This window comes from Callionymus lyra, chromosome 8, assembly GCF_982586985.1.
Source record: "Callionymus lyra chromosome 8, fCalLyr1.hap1.1, whole genome shotgun sequence".
Classification (NCBI taxonomy): domain Eukaryota; kingdom Metazoa; phylum Chordata; class Actinopteri; order Syngnathiformes; family Callionymidae; genus Callionymus; species Callionymus lyra.
Genome location: NC_141825.1, coordinates 4559176 through 4581621, shown reverse-complemented (window position 1 = coordinate 4581621; position 22446 = coordinate 4559176). Strand labels below are relative to the sequence as shown.

The 22446-nt window shown below is 38.4% G+C and overlaps 1 protein-coding gene across 3 annotated transcripts in view; it reads right to left on the bottom strand.

Moving 5' to 3' along the window:
* The window catches only part of klhl25 (kelch like family member 25), a 36662-nt gene that overhangs the window by 3155 nt on the left and 11061 nt on the right, over positions 1 to 22446 (bottom strand). For 2 of the 3 annotated variants that reach the window (XM_087797099.1, XM_087797098.1), the window contains exons 2-11: positions 17212 to 17467; positions 16088 to 16193; positions 15170 to 15415; positions 11040 to 11129; positions 9964 to 10127; positions 8870 to 9017; positions 8203 to 8399; positions 6697 to 6802; positions 6487 to 6630; positions 4945 to 5341 (exon numbers count right to left, since the gene is read on the bottom strand). In XM_087797099.1, the coding sequence (XP_087653225.1) occupies positions 4955 to 5341; positions 6487 to 6630; positions 6697 to 6802; positions 8203 to 8399; positions 8870 to 9017; positions 9964 to 10127; positions 11040 to 11129; positions 15170 to 15415; positions 16088 to 16193; positions 17212 to 17393 (1770 nt within the window). In that variant the 5' untranslated portion in view covers positions 17394 to 17467 and the 3' untranslated portion in view covers positions 4945 to 4954. Of the gene's footprint in view, positions 1 to 4944; positions 5342 to 6486; positions 6631 to 6696; positions 6803 to 8202; positions 8400 to 8869; positions 9018 to 9963; positions 10128 to 11039; positions 11130 to 15169; positions 15416 to 16087; positions 16194 to 17211; positions 17468 to 21822; positions 21895 to 22446 lie in introns of those variants that run through there. The other variant, XM_087797100.1, reaches the window with a different exon arrangement.

Here is a 22446-nt window from a genome sequence, read left to right as displayed (position 1 = left end):
ACTTCAAACTTTGTTTCCACGGCTCTCTTCGCCTCACTCCCTCTCAATGAACTCATCGCTGGCGCATGCGTCTTTAGGATTTTGACCAACACCTTCCATGTGAACGTCATCATTATTAAGGTCTTTTTGTCTAATTTAAAATCACACAGAACGTTCCGGAGATATTGTTCTGAGAAGTAACTATTGACTCTGGTGAAGGTGAATCTTGTCTGTGTTTAGATGGTTTTACTGTAAATTACAGATGCAGAGAAAAAGTAAAAATCTCTGAGGAGTTTTGATGATTTGAAATATGCAACAATAAAGGGTTCGATCCTGCGATGGAGGACGGAGGCCTGAGAGCAGACGTGTGGTTTCTCTTCCCGTCAGAAACGAGCGTCTCTGCGTCAAAATGTCGTTTGACAAACCGTTCGCTGGACGTAAACTCAGAGCTAGCGGCGGCTAACGAGCTAACGAGCGGTGCGACGGCGCAGGACGACAACACGAAGATGTTAGTCAAAGATCGGCTCCTGGATCTCAGGGTTTGAGTGACAGGCGAGCGGCAGCAGATGGAGCGTGAGCAGCAGACACAGAACATTCATCAGTTCCAGGCCGCTGAGCTGGAGCAGATCCAGCAGCGGTGAGTCCAAGATGTTTGCGTTTCATACCAACCATTATCCTCAACATCCTCGTTTAACATTTACCTCGTGTTTCCTTACAGTCGTTTTAGATTTTTTTTCAATACAATACAAGGGATACCTAAAACACAATTGTTTTCGTGCCTCTGGGTCACATTGACCCCGATACAATACAATGGATTTCTCAAACACATTTCTTATTCAGCACTTTTAAATAAATTATTTTCTTCTTTAAAAAAGTGTAATTTAATTGTATTTAATTAAAAAAAAAGTGTCTTGTATTTATATAAAAGGAAAATAATGTAGTTAAATAATAATAAAAATGTGACACATTTAAAACTAGTTTTTCTTTTCAAAATACTTTTATATTCTTTTTGAGCATCTTTTCAAACTTGTATTTATATTATATGCCAAAGTATATTCTCTTTATTTACATTTACTCAGTTATAATATTCAACAATTAATGAATTAACAAATGTTCATTTAAATTACACTACTTTATTATCAATATGACGTATATTTTATATATATTATCATTTTATATATTGTTATTTGTTATTATTATATATTCATGCCACAATTTAATGTGTCCATCAAACACCTTTAATTTACCTTTATTTACCCATAAATATATTTATCAGAAACTTGTTTCTCCAACAGAATACATTCTATATATTGTTTATTTTAATTCCGATTTTTCTTATTACGATGATACAATTCGTTATATTTATTTTCGAGTGTAAAATGTCACAATGTCACTCAATTTTAAAATTATTAATTTTATTGACTTCTATGGATCTAACTTTAAATAATGATTATTGATTTACTACATTTGATTTATTAACATTTATTGACTTAAAACTAAAAATGATTGTTTTATTTTTATTCACTCAATCTAACAAATATGGAAACTTAGTTACAAATACAATGTATCAATCAGAAAATAAATCTACTTTTTTTTTTGTATTTAAAATATTTATCACATACTTATTTCTGTAAAATAATAAATCATTGTTAATGTTTTATTATTATTACATTTTGCTAATTATGATAATATAAAGTAATGTTATTTATATTGTCATTACGACATATTTAACTTCATTTGGTGTTATTGAATTTATTTTACTAGTATTTTTAATGTACATTTAATTGTATTGAACTCATTTTTAAAATAATTATTATTAATTAATTAAATTAAATGTTCAAATTTGTATTGATGTCATATTTATGAATTTAATTTATGTAATTTTAAGCATTGCTATTATATTTTAATTCACATTCTCTCACAAAAATGGGAACTAAATAAAAAATGTATTTTCCAACAATGATTTCTCTGCAGCGTCATCACGGCGTCAACAGCTCGTGCAGAAGCTGAAGAATCTGCAGTAAAGGAGCAGCTCAGTGATATTGAACCAATAATCAGCTTCAACAGGCACGAGCGCCGCAGCTTAATATTCCTGAGTGTTGAGTGTTTGAATGCGTTTCTAAAGCCTCGAGACAAATCTTCAGCGAGGAAACGAGCCTCTTAATCCTGGAGACGCTTCCTGTGACGAATGAAGACGAACTTCATTCTTCACCTCGAGTCTCTGTGTTTCAACATGATGTGACTCATGAAGCAGCTTTGAAGGCAGATACTACCTTTACATCTACGTACAGTACATGGAAATATATATATATATATATATATATATATATATACACTTACATATACATACACACACATATATACACACGCATACACACACAAATATATATATATATATATATATATATATATATATACCTACACACACACATGTATACATATATACATACACATATATATATACACACACACACATATACATATATATATATACACACACATATACATACATATATACACACACATATACATACATATATACACGCACATATATACACACACATATATACACATACCTACATACATACACACACACACATATATATACATACACACACACATATACACATGCATGTATATAAAGTATATATATGTATATATATACACAAATGTATATATGTATGCGTGTGTGTGTATGCATGTATATACATATATACACACATTATTTATATATGTATACACAAACACACACACATACACAGACATACACACATATTATATAATATGTATTGGTAGCCTTTTAAATTCAATATAATATAATAATGACCAAATTTCAAATGTCAAAGTTTCCTAATGAAACGTTCAATTCAACTCAATATTCTGATGCCACTGACGAACTTCCACGTCCAGAAAACGCTTCTCTTGGAGTTTTCACCAAACATGGAGCTCGTTCGTCCGTGAACCTGTAACACGTGCCGTAGCTCAGCCTCGCATTCCTGCGCCAGATGAATAAATCATGCTCCAAAATGTCGGCCTGAGACGATATTTAGCCGAAAACGTCGCGATGAATAAATCAGAAGCTCCCAAACAAAGTGAGACGAAGCTACTTAGAGGAGTCGGCGAGTGAATTAGCTCTGCTGCGGGTGAGGGAGGGGGAGGGAGGGATGGAGGGAGGGAGGGATGGAGGGATGGAGGGATGGAGGGAGGAAACGAATGAAAGAAAGAGTCGGGGGAGCTGAGGATAAATAGAAGCTGCGACGTATGAACGCCTGCATGGAGACACACGAGGGATGAAGATAAGCACGAGAGCTGATAACACACGAGGAGGAAATTCACTTCACATCATGAATTTTTGAAGGAGGGGGAGGAGGGGAGGATTGCAGCTGGAGGGGGGGGGGGGGCAGAGAGGATGTTCTCAAGCGCTCATGTGGTCCAATGCTCAGAAGTGAAGAGGATTTTTCAAGGGGTGTCAAACTGGTCCAGAAAAGGGCCGAGACGGTGCAGGTTTTTGTTCCAACCAGTCAAGCACACATGAGTTAACCAATCAGGTGTCGGCTTAAACAAGCAACACCTGACTGACAATTAATTGATGACTGTCTTCAGACGCCTGATTGGTTAAACTATATGTGCTTATGGTTGGATCCAAAACCTGCACAATCTCCACCCTTTTCTGGACCAGTTTGACACCTGAGATCTTATAGACTTACTCAAATGAATGTGGCCACTAGTGGACATAATAAGAATGACACATATTGTTTTTTAATGTTGTTTTTGTTCATCTTAAGTATTGTGTTTCATTGATTCTCGATTATTTTTCATCGTTTGTATTTCTTTTTTATATTTATAATATACACTTTTAGTTTCTCTCTCTCATCGTTAAAAAAAAAAGTTTAAATTATGTCATTTTAACTTATATATAAAGCATTTGTAAATAATTATTTGTATTTATAGAAGAATAATTAAGTTTGATCCGTCATTAGAAGAAACGATGGATTCAATTGAAAATATTCTCTTCAAGTTCCTTTAAAATATAAAAGCATTACAATTGTTAAATATAAATATAAAACAAAAAAATATGAATAAATAAATGAATACTCTAAAATTCCATTAACAAATGGTGTTTCAATGCACGTATACATTGCTGTTTGTGTGTCGTCAACAATCGGTACAGGGTCAACGATACGGTGTATTGTGATAGTGTAGTAACAATTATATATGTGTAGTATTGTCGGGTACTTGACTCTGGTGTTGCAGAATTTACAGACCACATGACTCTTGACGAAGTCCTAACTGCTTTCATTTGTTTTAAAACCAAAATATGTCCAAACATCAGCTTTAAAAGCTGCTGGAGTCACTGTATCCTCTCGTCCCCAGTCCTCACTGGGATCTAACAGAATTTCATTGTTCCTTTAGCTGTGCTGCCATCTAGCGACCAGAAGTTTAACTGCCCAAAAATGAACAAACATATAACATATACATAACAAACCATAAATATCCCTAATTATACTAACACACATTTTTTAATCATTTTATGAACATTGAATTTTATGGGATTCAAAGTGACCCAGAGGCCCGAAAATGGGTTTGAGGTATCCCTTGTGTTATCTTGGGGTCAAAGTAACCCATAGGTACAAAAGCAAATGTGTTTGAGGTATCCCTTGTGTTGTCTCTGGGTGAAGATGAACGTCAGGCCACAGTCCTTCCAGACCCTGAGATAGCACACGTGTTAAAAAACCCTGGTTTACATCCAAGAGAAACGTTGTTAAGTTGATTTAGCTTTTTCAATTAAACTGTTGAACAAGTGTTTTCCAGATGAAGCAGTAAATCCACTTCTAGGAGATTTACAGTTGGAGTGACGTGTGCGAGTGTGTGAGTGTGTGAGTGTGTGAGGCTGTTGTGGTTCATCGATCAGAGCACAAACTGTCCGTCACAACCAGAGCGAGGAGGTCGAGCCTAGAGACATACCTGGTTCCTCTCAGGCCGGCAGGTGCTTCCAGGTGCTGACGAAGGCGGTGGGGATCAGGGAGTAAGGCACCGTCGTGATGGAGTTCCAGTTGTCCGACGTCGGGTCGTAGCAGTCCAGGGTCTTGCACCTCTGCGCCCCGAAGTACCCGCCGACCACGTACAGCTTGTTCCCGGAGGCCACGGCGTGGCAGCTCATGCGCTTGGAGGTCATGTCGCCGACCCGCGTCCACTGGTTGGTCTCGCAGTCGAAGCGGTACGCCGAGGCGGCGGTGAACTCCGTGTCGCCGCCCATGATGAAGATCTGGCTGCCCAGGACCGCCGCCGCCGTGTAGCGCCACGGCTGCGGGCACTCGGCCGCGATGGTCCAGCGGTTGCCGACCGGGTCGTAGCACTGGACCTGGAGCGACAGACAACAAACCTGTGACGGTTCTGTAGACAATCAGCTATTTTTCAAGTTAAAATTGGGTAACATTTTTTATTTTTAACTGAATAAAAAAAGAAATCATTTTATAAAACAGACAAATAGAACCTTTTTAAGCCGTTTTTTACATTTGTCTTTTTTCATTAAACCTGTAGCACTTCAGGTGACCAGCAGGCGATTAATATGTAAGTAAGTAAGTAATATTTATTTATATAGCGCTTTTCGAGACCAGGGTCACAAAGCGCTTAAACAATCAATCAGAATATTGAGCCATTGAAATGTTGAAACTTTAAATTATGTTATTAAGCATTGAAATATTTTTAAATAATTTAATTTAATTAAAAACAAATAATAAAAAAATAATAATCACAGATTTTTTTCAAACTATTGAGAAGAATTATTGGAATTAAAATATTAAACTCTATGTGTAAAAAAATATAAATTATTTTTTTAGAAAAACAAAAAGAAAGAAGAAAACAAATTCAACCTTTAAATACAAATGATTAAACCATTAAAAAAAAAAAAATTGTTTCAATAATTTGAAATGTTAGATTCAACCATTCAATCCATAAATAACTTAAAAAATACAAAAATACAGAAATGTTAATATTTATCCAGAAAATAATTAAAAAATAAAATAAGCATCAATTTTTATTTATTTATTAATTCTTTTTTTTTACCCTTGTGTTATCTCAGGGTCAAAGTGACCCAGAGGTCCGAAAACAAATGCATCTTAGGTATCCCTTATAGGCCTTCGGGTCACCTTGACCCTGAGACAACACAAGGGTTAAAAAGTGAAATATGGTGCTTCTGCATCGCCGCATGACTGGCTGAAATTTGAAGTAGCTCAGTGCTATTTTAGTATCATCTGGCACCATTATATTTTTTATTGAATTTAAAAGGCTACCAATTCAAAAAATATTGAATTTAGAACATTTATTTTCAAATTATTGGAATCATAATATCAAACACAACGTGTAAAAAAATAATCATGCGTTTTGAAGAAAACATGTTTTAACCTTTCAATACAAATGATTGAATTAAATGATTAAAAAGTAGTTCCAACATTTGAAGACTCAATATTCTGACGTCACTGAGGCACTTCTATGCTACAAACCCACCTTGGACGCCTTGTCTCGGTGGATGGTCGTCCCTCCGAACACGAAGAGCTTGAGTTTGGCACTGACCACTGCGGCGTTGCTGACGCCGTCTCTGAGAGGCGCCATCATGGTCCACTTGTTACTGACCGGGTCGTACCGTTCCACCTGGAACACACGGGTTCTCGTCACGGTCCAGAGCGACACACACTCCGGACCGTCTGGACTCCTCACCTGCTTCAGCGACACAGATGGAGAGGCAGGAAAGACCCCGGCGATGGCGGTGTGACCCCCCACCACATACAGACTGTTTTCCAGCTCCGCTGAGCCGTGACCGAACCTGTTCACAGTGTCTCATGTCAGATGAAGTCTTGAACCAGTACATCGTGATACTGCAGTAACAAGGATGGATTTGTAGTATTGAGCTTCTTGTTGCTTCACAGTAAATACAACGAGAACTGATCGAATTACATGTACTGCTCTTTCTACTGCTGCTGTAGCTGTTTTGATAATATGACTACTAGTACTACTACCATTAATACTCATAACATGAGCGACTGCTGATAAAATTGCTAATGCTACTACAACAAATAATACTATTTCTAGAACTGATGCTACAACTACTACAACAAAGACATGCATATTAACTACAACAAGTGCTACTTGTCCGACCTACAGTATACTTATACTGCAACTACTACAAGACATCCTACTACAAGTTTACTTAATGATATCAGAACATCTGCTGTAGGAGTTTGTATTGTCACGAATCTGCAGATACGATACATATCACGATACAGGGGTTATGATATATCTTGATACTGTACTATACTGTAGTAACAAGGATATATTTGTAGTATTATCGAGTAATTGACTCTGGTGTTACAGAATTTACAGACCACATGACTCTTCCCGAAGTCGTAACTACTTTCATTTGTTTTCAAACCAAAATATGTCCAAACATCAGCTTTAAAAGATGCTGGATTCACTCGTCCTTAGTCATCGCCAAAAAAAAACAAAAACGCCATGAATATTTGCTAATTAGTTGTAAAAAATGACCCTTAATTTTATTTTATACACACTTTGTTAAATATAAATCATCAACGATATTAAAAAAAGAAATCCTAGAGTCTACTGTATCCTCTTGTCCTCAGTCATCACAGGATCTCTCTGTATTTCAACGGAGCATAAGTTGTGGAAGACGTGATGGCCGCTGTCACCTAGTGGCTTGAAGTTTAATTGCAAACACAAAAACGAATTGTTGCGAATATTTGCATGTTAATTGTATATTAAAAATACTTGTACATATTTACACACGCTTTATTGATGTATAAATGATGAAAGAACTATAAAAAAAAATGTTTATTGTATAATATATATATAAAATAAATAATAAAATAAAAATTCTATACAGTGTTATTTAACATAGATATTTTTTTTCCATACTGATCAACACACATCTGATGAAGAGTTAAAATACTTCCTTGTATACAGACGATCAAAATTTAAGAATCACTAACATTTTCCAACTGGAAAACTATGTTAAAATACACTGAGAACTACGAGTTATTTTTCCAACAGTCAGACTCAACGACTCATAACCGTCTTGAAAGAGATAAAAACAGTTTTACAGTCACGGTCAGTCTTGACATTCGACCATTTGACATTATTCTTGGAACATTTTGTCTAAACCCGTGACGTCGCCCGTGAAGCTAAAGCGAGCGTTTGTCGCGGCGCTACCTGGCGATGAGCATGGGCGCTCCTTTGGACCACTCCTCGTGGACCGTGTCGTAGATCCAGACGTCCTTGGAGACGCCGTTCTCGGAGCCTCGTCCTCCGGTCACGTAGACCTTGCAGCCGATGGCGCAGGCGCTGAACTCCTTCCTCGGACTCGGCAGGTCCGCCTTCGGAATGATCTCCTTGGCTTTGTGGTCCACCTGAGGAAGACACGGCACGTGAGGAGGACGTGAGCGAGTCCATCGGACTTTGGGAGAATCACTAAATGGACGTGGATGCGACACTAATAGACTCAATTTTGATATAAAAGTGCCAACATTTGTGAATTCAATTGTATTGATTAATAAAGAAGAAGAAAAAAAAGAAAGAAAATCAACTTTTTAATGTAGAAATAATTGATGTCAAAAATAGAAAAAAAAAATACAATATTTAAATATAGAAATGACTGAATTAAATTATAAAAATATATATACATCAATGCTAAACCCTTGTTTTAGCTCAGGGTCAAAATGACCCGGTAGCCTGAAAACAAATGTGTTTGAAGTATCCCTTGTGTTGTCCTTTGGTCACTTTGATCCATTTAAAAAGAAATTCAGTTCCAGGGGTTAAATGTTAGCTTCAATCCTTAAATATTGTGATGACACTGAGACACTAAGGAAGTGGAAAGTACCTGGTAGATCTTGTCGCACATGAAGGTCTGTCCGCCCAGGATCAGGAGAGTGTGTCCGGCTTTACGTGGACGAGCACAAGGGCTCGTCACGACGCCGTCGTTCTGGAGGATCTTCTTCTTGCACTGCAGGGCCTCCTCCACGATGGACCTGCAGACCAACACGTGTGGAGGTGAATCAGTGCCAGTTTTGAATTGATAAATTGAATAATTTATGTTTTTTTTAAATAAATGAATGAATTTTCTTTGCACTTTTACACCACATTTTGATATTGAATTTAAAAAGGTTCAAATTAAAAAAACAATTTAAATACCAAGTGTGAAAAGTTTTAAGATGTGAAAATACCTAACAAAATGTTATTTCTTATAATAAAAACTAAAAAGAAACGATTAAACCTTTCAATATAGTACCATAAAAAACAAAACAACTGTTTAATTAAATAATTTCTATATAACGGTTGATTAATTTATTTTCATAATTAACACAAACAAAAAAAAACTTTTGAAAAGGCTACAAAAATATTTATTTAAAAATATATATTTTTGAATTGTTGGAATTAAATGAAAAAATATTCTGTAAAAATATAATTCAATTTAACAAACATCACAATTATATAAAGAAAAAAAACCCTATTAAACCTTTCAATATAGGATATTGAATAAAAATCAATTAAAGAGTTAAAAAAAACAACAATTTATCTCATTAATTTCTGTATAAAAAGGCTCAACTTATTTTTAATAATTGAATTAAAATTGCTGACACTATTATAAACATTTTTCTTTAATTGAAAAAGGCTACAAACGCAAACAAATATTGAATTTGAATTTTTTATTTTTTAATTATCGGAATTAGAAAAATGTAACTATATGTGTTAAAAATAAAATAATTAATTTGTAATTAATAATAAAAAATAATTGATTTAGAAAATATTCCGATTTTTAAAATTAAATTATTAAAAACTAAAATAAATGCTTAAATATTTTTTTTTAAATTATTTTACTATTGTTTTAAATTCAACTGTATTATGACGACACAGATCAACAGATGCGACTCAAACCCTGTGTAGCTGTGAATCCGAGTCAGGGTCCAAACTCACCTGCTCCTCTTGTCCGCCATCACCAGCTCCTCACAGGCCACGGCCTCCAGCAGACACTCTGACGGCAGCAGAGCTAACCTGATGCCCTTCAGCAGCTCCGGGAGGTAATGACGCCGAACCTCCAGGTCGTAGCGGACCCAGCGCATCATGGAGTTGAACACCACCTGCAGGATCATTGAACCACACTTTATGACACTCCATCTGTTGCAGTACATTATTGGACTGAGAGTAAGTTTGAATGCTGAGCCTCTGTCAAACTCAGGTCAACTCTTTTTTGCTACAATTGTTTTATTTTGATCATCATCTGAATTGTGTTATGGTTAAGATTTCTAACTCCATCTGTTGCCGTACATTATGGGACTTGAAGTAAGTTTGAACGCTGAGCCTCTGTCAAACTCAAGTCAACTTTTTTCTGGGCACCCAATTACTGTATTTTGCTCATCATTTTAATCATCTAATGGTCAGGATTAAAAGTCCAACTGTTGCAGTACATTATTGGACTTTAAATAAGTTTGAACTTTGAGCTTCTGTCAAACTCAAGTTAAGTTTTTTTTGGGGCTCACAATTATTTTATTGTGGTCATAATTTCAATTGTGTAATGGTCAAGATTTATTATTTATCCCATACATTATGGGACTGGAAGTAAGATCATTTGACACTCAATGTTATACCTGCTAGCTTAACTAGTGGCTAATGGGGCTAGCTTAACTAGTGGCTATCAGTGCTAGCTTAGGTAGTGGCAAACAGTACTAGCTTAGATACTGGCTAACGGTGCTAGCTTAACTAGTGGCTATCAGTGCTAGCTTAGCAAGTGGCTAACAGTGCTATCTGCAGTGAGGTGAAATGTAGCACCCCGTAACACTCTGTGTATATGTTAAAGATTAGAATGTCAATTGAGTTACTCTATAATAAAATTAGAAAATATAATTTATAATATCCAACTGAGGAATTTTTATGTCAGGAAAACATTCAATTTAGTCAAATACATTTGATCAAGAGAGAAACATAAGTTTAGCAGCAGCTGTTAATAGGATCAATCAGTTTGACTTATGCTTCAGATCCTCCTGAACACTCACCTGTTCATCCTCGATCTCCAGCTCGTCGCTCAGTATCAGCTCCAGCAGTTTATCCTTCGTCAGGCTGTAGAAATCTTCGGATTCTCGGACCTGGAACAGACGAGCGACTTAGAACTTTGCAAAGGTCGGAACAGAAAATGATCCTTCGATAAAACAGTGGATGAGATGATGATGAATAACTTCAGCGTAGATTCAAACGTTGACGACCAGATCTACAAACTTTCTTTCAAGTTCCAAACTTCATCATCAAGTGGTCGTGAGGTCGGATCGAATGAAGGTCAGTCCAGGGGTAGAAGGAGAGATGGAGGTAGACGACAAAATAGAAAGAAGAAAAGCAGACGAGACGAGGAAGAAAAGAGGAAGAAGATGAACAAAGAAGGAATAATAAAGGGAGATAGTTAACAGAGGAAGGAGAAAAAGGAAATGTACGATGAAGAGGAAGAATAGGTCAAGGACAAGGAAGAGAATGGAGAAGAGAAAGATAGAGGATAAGAAGAATGGAAACAGAAACATGAAAAAGAAGAAGAGGATAATTGGCAAAGGGTAAGGATGATGAAATGAAAAAAGAATAGGGAAAAGAAGAGAAAGATGAAGATGGTGAATAGGATTGAAGAGGAAGAAGAAGATGACGTGAAAGTTAAAGAGAAGAAAGAGGACGCTCAGAAGCTGAAAACAAGAGGAGGAGAAAAAAAGGGAAAATGAGGAGGAAAAGAAAAGAGAAGAGGAAAAAGAATGGTAAGATAAACATGAAAAGTTGAAAAGAAGAAGAGGAAAAGGATGATGATGAAAAGCAAGAATGGATGTAGTAGAACAGTGGGGAGAAGAAGAGGAGAAAGAAAAGGAGAAAGAAAGGGATGTAAAAGGACAAGGATACAGGAGAAAAAAACGAAGAGGGGAGAAAGAAAAGGCGAAAAAGAGGAGAAAGGGAGGAGAAAAAGAGGAGTAGAGGAGAAAGAAAGGGATGCAAAAGGACGAGGATACAGGAGAAAAAAACAAAGAGAGGAGAAGAAGAGGAGAACAAAAGAAAGAAGAGGAGAAAAAAAGGGATGTTAAAGGACGAGGATACAGGAAAAAAAATGAAGAGGAGAAAAAGAGAAGAGGAGAAAGAAAGGGATGTAAAAGGACGAGGATACAGGAGAAAAAAGGAGAGGAGAAAAAGGAGGAGAAGAGGAGAAAGAAAAGGAGAAAGAAAAGGAATGTAAAAGGATGGGAGGATACAGGAGAAAAAGAGAAAAGAGAAACAACTAATTTTAAGAAGCAGATGAAAGAGTGGAGAAAGAGGAGGATGAAGGAGAAGAAGAAAAAACATTTTCCAGCTTCCAAAGGCTTCAGATTGTTTTGTTGTGAAAAAGTTGAACATATTCTCTCCGTCCTCGTCCAGCACCAGAGGAAACATCTTCTTCTGACCACAGTCTCAGACTAAACTGATTATTCAGCCTTTTCTCCTCCCTCAGGCCAGTGATGTCACCGCCCGCTCTTAATGCTGCCGTTTATTAAACGCCGCTACACGGCGCCGCGACGACAGCGAGCGCTTCCTCGCCAAAAATCAATGTGAGCAGACGCTCGAACAGAACGCTCGCTCGACCCAACGCCGGCCCACGTCCGTGGACGAGTCGCATCCATCACTCGTCCTCCTCCGACCCGGATCGATGAAGCGCTTTCCCTCCTCGCTCTGAATGAAGCGAGGGATGATCCGGAGGAGAGGAAGATGGACGGATGTGATGGAGAGTGAGATGATGATCATCATTAATGATTGAACATCAGGATCGTCTTCACCGCGGATTCATTTTATTCTTCTCTTCCGATTGTTTCTAGTCGAGTACACAACACTAGCTGAAAAACACACATTTGTCACAGTACACGTCAAACTGAGAACTAAATAATCCGGAAAAACTACAATTTTAGAAAAGGGTCTGATGTTTACAAATATTCCTTGTTTAATATTTATTTAATATGGTTATAATTTGATCAAAATTGTTCATATTTTAATTTTCATGGGGGTATTTTAAGCCCCTTGTAATTGATAAAATACTGTGTAATTAAGATGGTTTTATGATAATTGTATATATTCAACCGTCTTATAGTTACCAACCTGAAGTTGTAGTAGAAATATTTATGTATGAATTAACTTATTTATTTCAAACTTTTTCAAACAAAAAATATGTAAACTATTTGTACATAGAAAATAACAAAACACCAATTACACAAAAAAAACATAACAAAACCCTGTAGTTCAAAAAAGTATGAATAAGTACTTTTTTTTTAAATTTCCTACCCGTTTTTAAATATTTTTTTTGTTTGTATTTTTACACAGATAGCCATACAAGAACTACATATATATTAATATATAAATACTATAACATAATATTTGTGATGTATAAGCATGTGCTAAATAGATATGAATACACATGAAAAACATAATATACATGATACTAGCTATACTATACTGTATATGTTATAAAGAAATGTGTACCTTTATTTAAACCGTTTTTTATTTGTACATTGTTTTATATCTGTATGTAGTTTTATTTCATATTGAATACACACAGTTAACGTTTCAACAGTTAAAAATAAGATTAAAAATAAAGTGGAATTTTTTTTTTATTGTTTTATTTTAATATTCTAGACAACTTCACAAGGGGCCAAAATATTGAAAAGAAAAATGTATTCAAAAGTCAGGGGACAACAGTGTCAATAATGGTAACTTCAACTGCTCCCATAATGCTTTGCTGCCCAGCCAACCAATCAAAGCTGACGTATAATTTAAAATACAGTACAGTAGCGACCCTAAATAGAGCAGTGACTAGAAAGGCATCATGGGAGTTTACAGTGTTGTTGGCACCATAAGTAAGGTATGTGTGTATAGTTAGTATCTCCCACTAAGTGCTGTGGTTGTGTGGAAGTTGTTTGTTGTCTGCTGTTCATATTTAGATAGACTGTCACAAGAACGAAGGCTGGAACGTTAAGTTGCCTCTGTATGATTATTTGAAGTACTTTGTGGGATCACGGTATTTACACAACTGTAACAGGAAGCATATCTTATTCTTTTATTTTCTGAGGCCTCGGTTTATCTTAATCACCTCTGAGTTTGTTATCCTTTCCAAAGATGATGTATTTCAGGTTTATCGGTATTATCATCAGTAAAGAGGTTTGGATTGACAGGGAGCTGCCGATACGATACGTATCACGATACAGGGTCAACAATACGATATATATTGATACTGTAGTAACAAGTATATATGTGTAGTATTGTCCAGTACTTGACTCTGGTGTTGCAGAATTTACAGACCACATGACTCTTGACGGAGTCGTAACTGATTTCATTCGTTTTCAAACCAAAATATGTCCGAACATCAGCTTTAAAAGCTGCAAAAATGCAAAAAAATGTGTAAAATAATATCGCGTACATGTATCGCCGTAAGGATATTTTCTTACACTCTTAGAAATCTCAGTTCCTTAACTTATCTTAAACATTAAAAATACATTAGATACCAGAGGAATGTGAGATAAATACTATAATTATTTATTCATTTTCTATTTAAACCAGCTTGAAGCGATTTTTAGTCGAGAGACACCAGTGGACTACAGTGGTAGTGTTTAGCTTGACGTGAGACTACATTTCCCATGAGCACTAGCTAAACTTCGCAGAAGTTTCCATGTCCTGGATTGTAGCAGTTAATGAATGTTCTGTTTCCAGACTTGTAGACTTGACTATGTAGCATGTTCACACCATCAAGAACTTTTACAGTGAATATAAAAACACCTCAAGTCACAGTTTATGAGTCATTCAAGTAGTTTTAAGTCGATGTGTGATCAAGTTATTGTAGTACAACAAGTACCCAAAACTACCCAGAGCTGCTTTAAGTGGATAATATTTTGGAAAAGGCCATTTTTCCCTATTTCAATTTGAGGGACAACGAGGTGCCAGATGTGTTCGGAGAGAATATTGATCGCTGTTCATTATTCATGTTTCGTCAAGTCAGCACAATTGAACAATTTATGCGAGCTGGGATCCAAAAAGTCTTGGGATCTGGTCAGCATGTGTCTTGCTCTCGCCAGCAGACGCCGCCGCCCGCCGCCCACCCACACTGCTGCCCCACATCCTGCCAAGTCGTGGCGAGCGTTCTCACCGTCTCGTAGTGCAGCAGACACATCCTCCACGACAGCTCGTACAGACGCTTGCACTGGTGAGCGTCCGACAGCAGCATCATGCCCAGGCAGTTGGACGAGTGCAGGTTCTTCTCCAGGAACTCGGCCGCCGCGTCCCGGATGTCATGGAACTGCAGCATGTCGCCGGCCTCCAGCAGGGACTCGGCGTTCTCTTCGTTGATGATGACTCGGGAGGAATAGGCGAAGTCCAGGAGCAGCTCCAAGACCTGGAAGAGTCGGACAGGATCTGATGGGTTTTTTTGCTGACGCACCACAAAAGTTTTTCTTCTATGGAAGTTAATCATTGGAATATGGAAATATTGAAACCGTTTTTTTTTTGTTTTTTTTTGAATTGTAGTTTTTTGAAGCATTTATTTTTTCATATACACTTTGAATCAATATAATATAAATTGAGATGTTAAATAACAGTGGTAAAAAGTATGTATTATTTTTATTGCTATATATATATATATATATATATATTTTCAATCAATAAGATAAAGACAGATGGATGGATATTCATTTATTTATCACTTTGAAAATTTAGGAAATTTTTCATGAAAACTCAAACATTATAACTTCAAGAATAAAAGTTTTTATCTTATTTATTTATTTTTTTAACTTGAAACCACAAAATACGACTCAGTTCTGTCCAAGTCTTGAACCGAATATATTTTTAAATGTCAGTCAAGCCAACTGTATACAATTACTACAATAAAAAAACATAGAAGGATTTTTTCTCTCTAAACTGAACTGAACTCCCTGAAGTGTCATTAAGTGCATTAAGGGGATGAAAAAGCCACATGTGGCCCCTGAGTCTCTTATCTAAACACCACTTGATAACACTTAGAAACACGTTTAAATGCTCCTCAAACGTAAAAACTACATCGGTGTCGTACCTCGGGGTGAATGCTGTCTCTGAAGTTGACGTCACTGTCTAAACTCTCTCTCAGTCCTCCGCTGAACATGGCCTCGAAGTATCGACTACAAGCCGCCAAGACGACCCTGAGAAACAAAAACCTTTTAGAAATTGAAAAGAAATATAAACTGAGGTTAAATGACCGTTTAATGTATTTATGTTCCTTGTGCCTCTTAAGCAGCCGAGTCACCGTTGATTGTTGACAATAGTATTGTGAGGAACATGACGTGTGGAGTAATTGTTAGGAGAGAAGCCTCAGTAGGCCTTGAACCTACCATTAGCTGCAGATAGCGTACAAGTAGCGGTTAGCGTAGCAAGCCTAATTTAGCATAGCATTTGTGTAGCATTTGCATTTTGTTAGAAGCTCCAATTAGTGTAGAGAGCACCGATAGCCTGGAAGCCGTAGGTAACTTGTAGCCTTAGTTAGCGTGGAAGCCTAGGTCAGCGCGGAAGCCTAGGTCAGCGCGGAAGCCTAGGTCAGCGCGGAAGCCTAGGTCAGCGCGGAAGCCTAGGTCAGCGCGGACGCCTAGGTCAGCGCGGACGCCTAGGTCAGCGCGGACGCCTAGGTCAGCGCGGACGCCTAGGTCAGCGCGGACGCCTAGGTCAGCGCGGACGCCTTAGTTTGCGCGGACGCCTTAGTTTGCGCGGACGCCTTAGTTCGCGCGGACGCCTTAGTTAGCGCGGAAGCCTTAGTTAGCGCGGAAGCTTTAGTTAGCGCGGAAGCTTAAGTTAGCGCGGAAGCCTTAGTTAGCGCGGAAGCCTTAGTTAGCGCGGAAGCCTTAGTTAGCGCGGACGCCTTAGTTAGCGCGGACGCCTTAGTTAGCGCGGACGCCTTAGTTAGCGCGGACGCCTTAGTTAGCGCGGACGCTTTAGTTAGCGCGGACGCTTTAGTTAGCGCGGACGCTTTAGTTAGCGCGGACGCTTTAGTTAGCGTAGAAGCCTTAGTTAGCAGCCGCAGCATAATAGATCACATTTGTAATTTTTGTGGCTGTTCCACTTTATCGTTGAACTGTGGATGTTGCAGTTTGTTGTTCTTTTAGATAAACATCCGTCATAACATGATCAATCTGAATGTCTTGATCCGGCGTTGACGACCTCACTGACCTGTGGCAGGGGAAGGAGCGATCTCCGGCCCAGAGCGTGACGTCAGTGAACAAGCACTGCTTCCTCATGGTGTTCAAGTGCGTCAGGACGTTGTCCGGGTGCGACGGCTTGTGGAACAGCGAGATGTTCATGGAGCCGGTGCTCGTGCGGGACTTGCGGTTCTCGTGAACGGTCACCGACATGGCGGCTGGACCCGGCACCTCCAGGGAGTCTGGACCCGGCACCTCCAGGGAGTCACTGGGGACTATTCCTCCGACTGTGGAAGAAGAGAAGGGCCAAAGTTAGCGAAAACACAAACATCCATTTATCAAAAGAGCATCCATCGGTCGTCCGTCACTGAGGAAAAGCAGACGCTAGAACAACATCCTGCATTAGGGACATGATTCAGAGGCTGAGACTGAGCAGCAGGACATGATACTTTGAGTGACAGCAGTGAAAGTCCAGCTCACTGCGACAGATCCGATGCTTTAACTTTCACGCCACGATGCAGGACCGAGATAACAACTAGAGGAAGGTTGTGAGTCCGGAAATCTTCTGTTTGTGTTCACTTGTGAGTCAAGTTTTCCTCTTGATTCAAAGTCAGATCTTCACTGAGAGGAAGAAGGAAATGGCTTGATTTGTCATGAAGGTTGTCCAAGAGGAAGATGTTTTTCTAGGTTTTCAAAACTCTTGTTGTAACTCATAACCAGTTAAAGTCGGAACTGAAAAATGGGACTTGAGTAAAACTCTAAAACGAAGAGAGACACATCTTCCGTTGACTGATTATTTTTTTCCTGCCGGTTTGAAAACAGGGCTTGTGGTTTTGAAACCACTGACAAATATAACGAGAAATATCATCCCGGGGTTGTTGTGAGGAGCCAAATGGACAGAATGAAGGAAGAAAAGAGGTTTATTCTGACTTGACAAACTACATTGAATTTAATTAAATTTAAACAATATCATGAACCACACTTTACCACTCGATATAAAGTCACTTTATTTAAAAATATTGACACATTTTTAATTAATTGGGACGCACAATGTACTGAGATAGGAAAAAACTAAATAATATATTTAGAATTTATTCTTAATTCAATTGCATTTAAAGTGTCAAATCATAAGAAATTGAAATGTATTTTTAACAGGCAGAAACCTCAAGCAGAACCAGACAGAGTAGATGGCCTCCTGCTGTGACACAATTTTGAAGGTAAGTGGAATTTAAGGACAAAAATAATTGGCAAAACAAAGACTAAAAATTAAAAAAAAGGTTTAAAAATCAACAGATCTGGATCATGTGGAAGAAATCTTAACAATTACTCAATTTCTATAATTAACATTTATTATGGATTGTCATCAGAGTTCTGCATATAAATGAATAAAAAACGGTTTCAATTCATTCGTAATAATCATAATATTATTTGAAAAGACAACAAAAAAATAAATGAAAGCCTAAGAACAGACTTGAGAAAAAATAAATTGATACAGTGCTGTTAAACGTCGATACAGTAACGCAAGTAAAATATTGATACATCAGTAAATGTTTTTTTCCTTCTCACGCTAGTAAAATGGACGAGAGGATTTTGTCTTCGAGAACATTTCCCAAATTAATTTTCCCAAGGGATCAATAAAGTTCTCTGCATCACTTTAAATGTTAGTGTGATTTATGGAGTCAGAGCAGCAGCTGCAGACATGATGTTCCTTCATCTAAAATGCTGCCGTTGTGTTGTGGACGAGGAAATGCAAAATTGAACAGACGAGACGCAGCAGACGATCCAGGAGGACGAGACTTCCCTGGACGTGCACTCAGAGCGGAGAGACCGGAAAGTGCTGCCTCAGCATCACCGGGGGCTTTTGTTTGTGTTCGAGCGAAAAGGGAGGAGACGTCCGTGCAACATTTGCTGACGTTCACTTTCAGCCTGCAGGTTTTGTGTTTCACAACCACAATGAAGAGGGACGAGCGCTCGCGGACAGACCGGGGCTTGTTGACAATAGAGACCATGAAATGTGAGCATTTTTCTGGTGTTTGTGTGTTTGCCGATGGGCGTGTGCGACGCGACGCTGGAAACTTCCTTGAATGTTCAAATCCAGCACAAGTTAATGAGTTTAGAATGACAACCCTTTACCGCTTCCCTCAGTAAATATTTGAGGATTGTTTCATATTCTGCCCAAATCAACGACTCACTAGAACATTTGAGAACCTGTTTTTTTAGTCCCTTTTTTTCCTTCGTTTACTAAAGACGACGAGGACATTTCCCTGTACAAAAAAAACTCAACGATGGGTACGAAAAGATTGGTTTGAATTTTTTAAAGATGAAGCCCCGGGGGCCTAATCAAGTTTATTTTACGGGGCCCTCGGATGGTTGGCTAGAAAATCAAAGTAGATAAATGTTCCAAGTTAATGGGTTGACTTATGTTTGAGATGAGTTCCATGTTTAAGATGAGAAACAGAGATGATGGATGTTAACTTTGTTGAAGGAGGACAAACGGAGATGAACAAGACAAAAGACGCCTCAAAAGAATGAAGAGAGAATATATAAATAAGACTCCAACATCCCGTTAGGACTAAATATATGTTTGTCGTTTGGCCCCTGACCCGGGACTGCTAAAAGATTTAGGCCCACTGTGTGACTTTGTTTCAAACCCCCGATTCAGATTTTTGCTATTGTTGATGCTTCTGTGTCCATTGCAAGTCACGATGTTATGTTATTTTATGTTTCTTGGTCTAATGTTGATTATTTCAATGTTAATAAACTATTTTTCTATGTATATAGCTCCACCTCTGGCCAGTAAGTGTAAGTGCATTTATATCTTAGAATTCCTTTTCTTGGATTTCAGTGGAATCACTGAAATTATTAGACTTAAATGCAGTGGGACGAACGATTCTGAAAATATTTTGTCACCACAGTCGCATGCTTTAAATTTCGTTCCCACCAAAGACAAACTTCGACGACTGGTTGCCATTCCTGAACACAGAACATCCTAACACCTGAACACAGAACATCCTAACACGGACTCAAAAAAAATAAAAGCAGCAAGGGCGGGTGCTTCGTTAGCATTAGCTGTGTGGAAAATCAAAATAATGGAAACTATCATAAGAGCGAGGGTGTGGTTTCCTTCTAGCACTTAAATATGATTCAATCCTATTTTTACCGCGTCTTCTGGCAGCACCGCTGAGGACAAGATCGTTCCTGCAGGAAACGAGTTATAAAAGTAAAGTGTTTTTCGGTGGATTTCAAAGATAGAAAACTATGGGCAGACGATTACGAAGCCTGGTTTCACATGATGTTTTTGGTTTGGCCAACGTGCACCAACTCATCCCGTCAGCAGAAGAACCTTTTCATTCTTAGGGGTTAGCTCGGGAAATGTGTTGCACTAAAAGAAACTTTTGAACGCATCCATGATCTTGCAAAGCCGTCATCTTGACATTTCTTACAATAACAGAGAAATTCCTAATTTCCCAAAAGGACAAAATAAGATCCACTTGTGTAGTCAAGAAAATTTGCTTCTCAACTTTTTTTTATTTTATTTGCGTCCCTAATTCAACGTGAAAGAGAAAAAAAAAATGAACAAATAAAAATTGACGTTAGCGTAGCATCCATGTAGCCTGTCAATTTGTTAGCATAGACGTGGCCGATCTTATAAAACAAAAGTCATGTGCTGTGTCTCAAACCGTGCACTTCTCCAAGTGCACTGTAAGACAGTACACTTACTTGCACAGTGCTCAAATTTCGACAGTGTAGTACTGTCTCAAATCAAACTTTGCCGCTACACACTAACCGAAAATTACTCGAAAGCTTTTTCTTCTTCTACTTTTTGACGCCGATTGAAAACCAGCTGTTGGAATACTATCGCCAACACTTGGAAAAAGTTATCAAGTTGTGTTCCATTTTGTTTTGTGGTAAGATTTGTGTTTTCGTGAGACATTTACGTCGGTATCTGCTATGAAAAGGCGTCGTCAGTGACGTAGCTTCAGTTTAGCTTCATCTACGTCACTAAGATGGCGGCTGTTTAGGGTGAAAAGTATCCATCGATCCACACGCAATTTTCAGGACATTTGAGTGCTCATTGCGCACTACATTTTCGCACACTACTCATCGGAACGCACTTGTGCACTCAGAATATACGCTGCAAGTGCAGAAGTGCGCGATTTGTGACACACCGATGGTTTTGGATGATTCAAATTCATCATGTCGACTTCTGAACACCATTTCCTGGCGAGGTGTTTCAGGGATGGTCGACCGGAAGGACCCGCAGAGAGGTCTGGACCACGACAACAACACTTCAACATCACAGTCAAAAAATGGGTCAAGTACCGAACCACTCCACAGGCGAAACCACAAACATCACGGTTCAGGCAGTTTGTCACAGACGTCTAAAGACGGAGAAGCAAACACGGTCATGCCTGTAACCACGTCGGTACCACGTTGGTACCACGCCAGCACTCGAGCACGGTTCAAGTCAGGGGAGGATGCAGGATGGCACAGAGAGAGATGGATGGAGGGAGGAGGAGGAGGAGAGAGAATGGACTCCACTTGCAGAATCGCTGATGGATGCAGGGCTGGCAGGATCAGGCAAAAAATGTTCAGAACAAAAAGACTTTGGGGGCTTCATTCCAGCAGCAGACTCACTTACGGCGACAGAGACTGCTGACCCAGGCGCAGGCATCAACAGTCAGGAGGTGAGCAGGGCTCTGCATCCCTGCAGCTACACAGGACCGATCCACAGATGATGACAGAATATGAGAAAAGTTTGCAGAATCTTCTCAAGACAAGAAACAGATGCCGTTGACCTCCTCTGACCTACAGGCACTTGAACTTCTCAGTCTAGAGATCGGAGCACCAAGGTCTCAGGTTCAGGAGTTGATCCTCATCCTGGCTGCTTCACAATGAGCTGTAAACTGTTGCAGTACGAGATAAACGCGCAGGCGATTTCTTTTTTCTACGTACTTTTTGGCTCATTTGTTGAATCAGAAAAAATATTTTCGTTGGTTTTTAATGGAAATGTAATTGTAATTTTGGGTAAATTCTAATAAATGTTTTTCTCAACATCCCTTTGTTCTGACAGAAAGGAAGTGTGGTTATGTGTAACTTCAGCAGAAAGTTTGACTGAAATAGTAAAAACAAGTGAAAATACAGTGAAATAAACATGGATCTGACGTCTGTACGAGTTTAGGTTGATCCAACCAAACGTGACGATGATGAGAATCTTTGTTCAGGGCTGAGTATCTATCGAAAATGTTCAATACTGGTACCAATT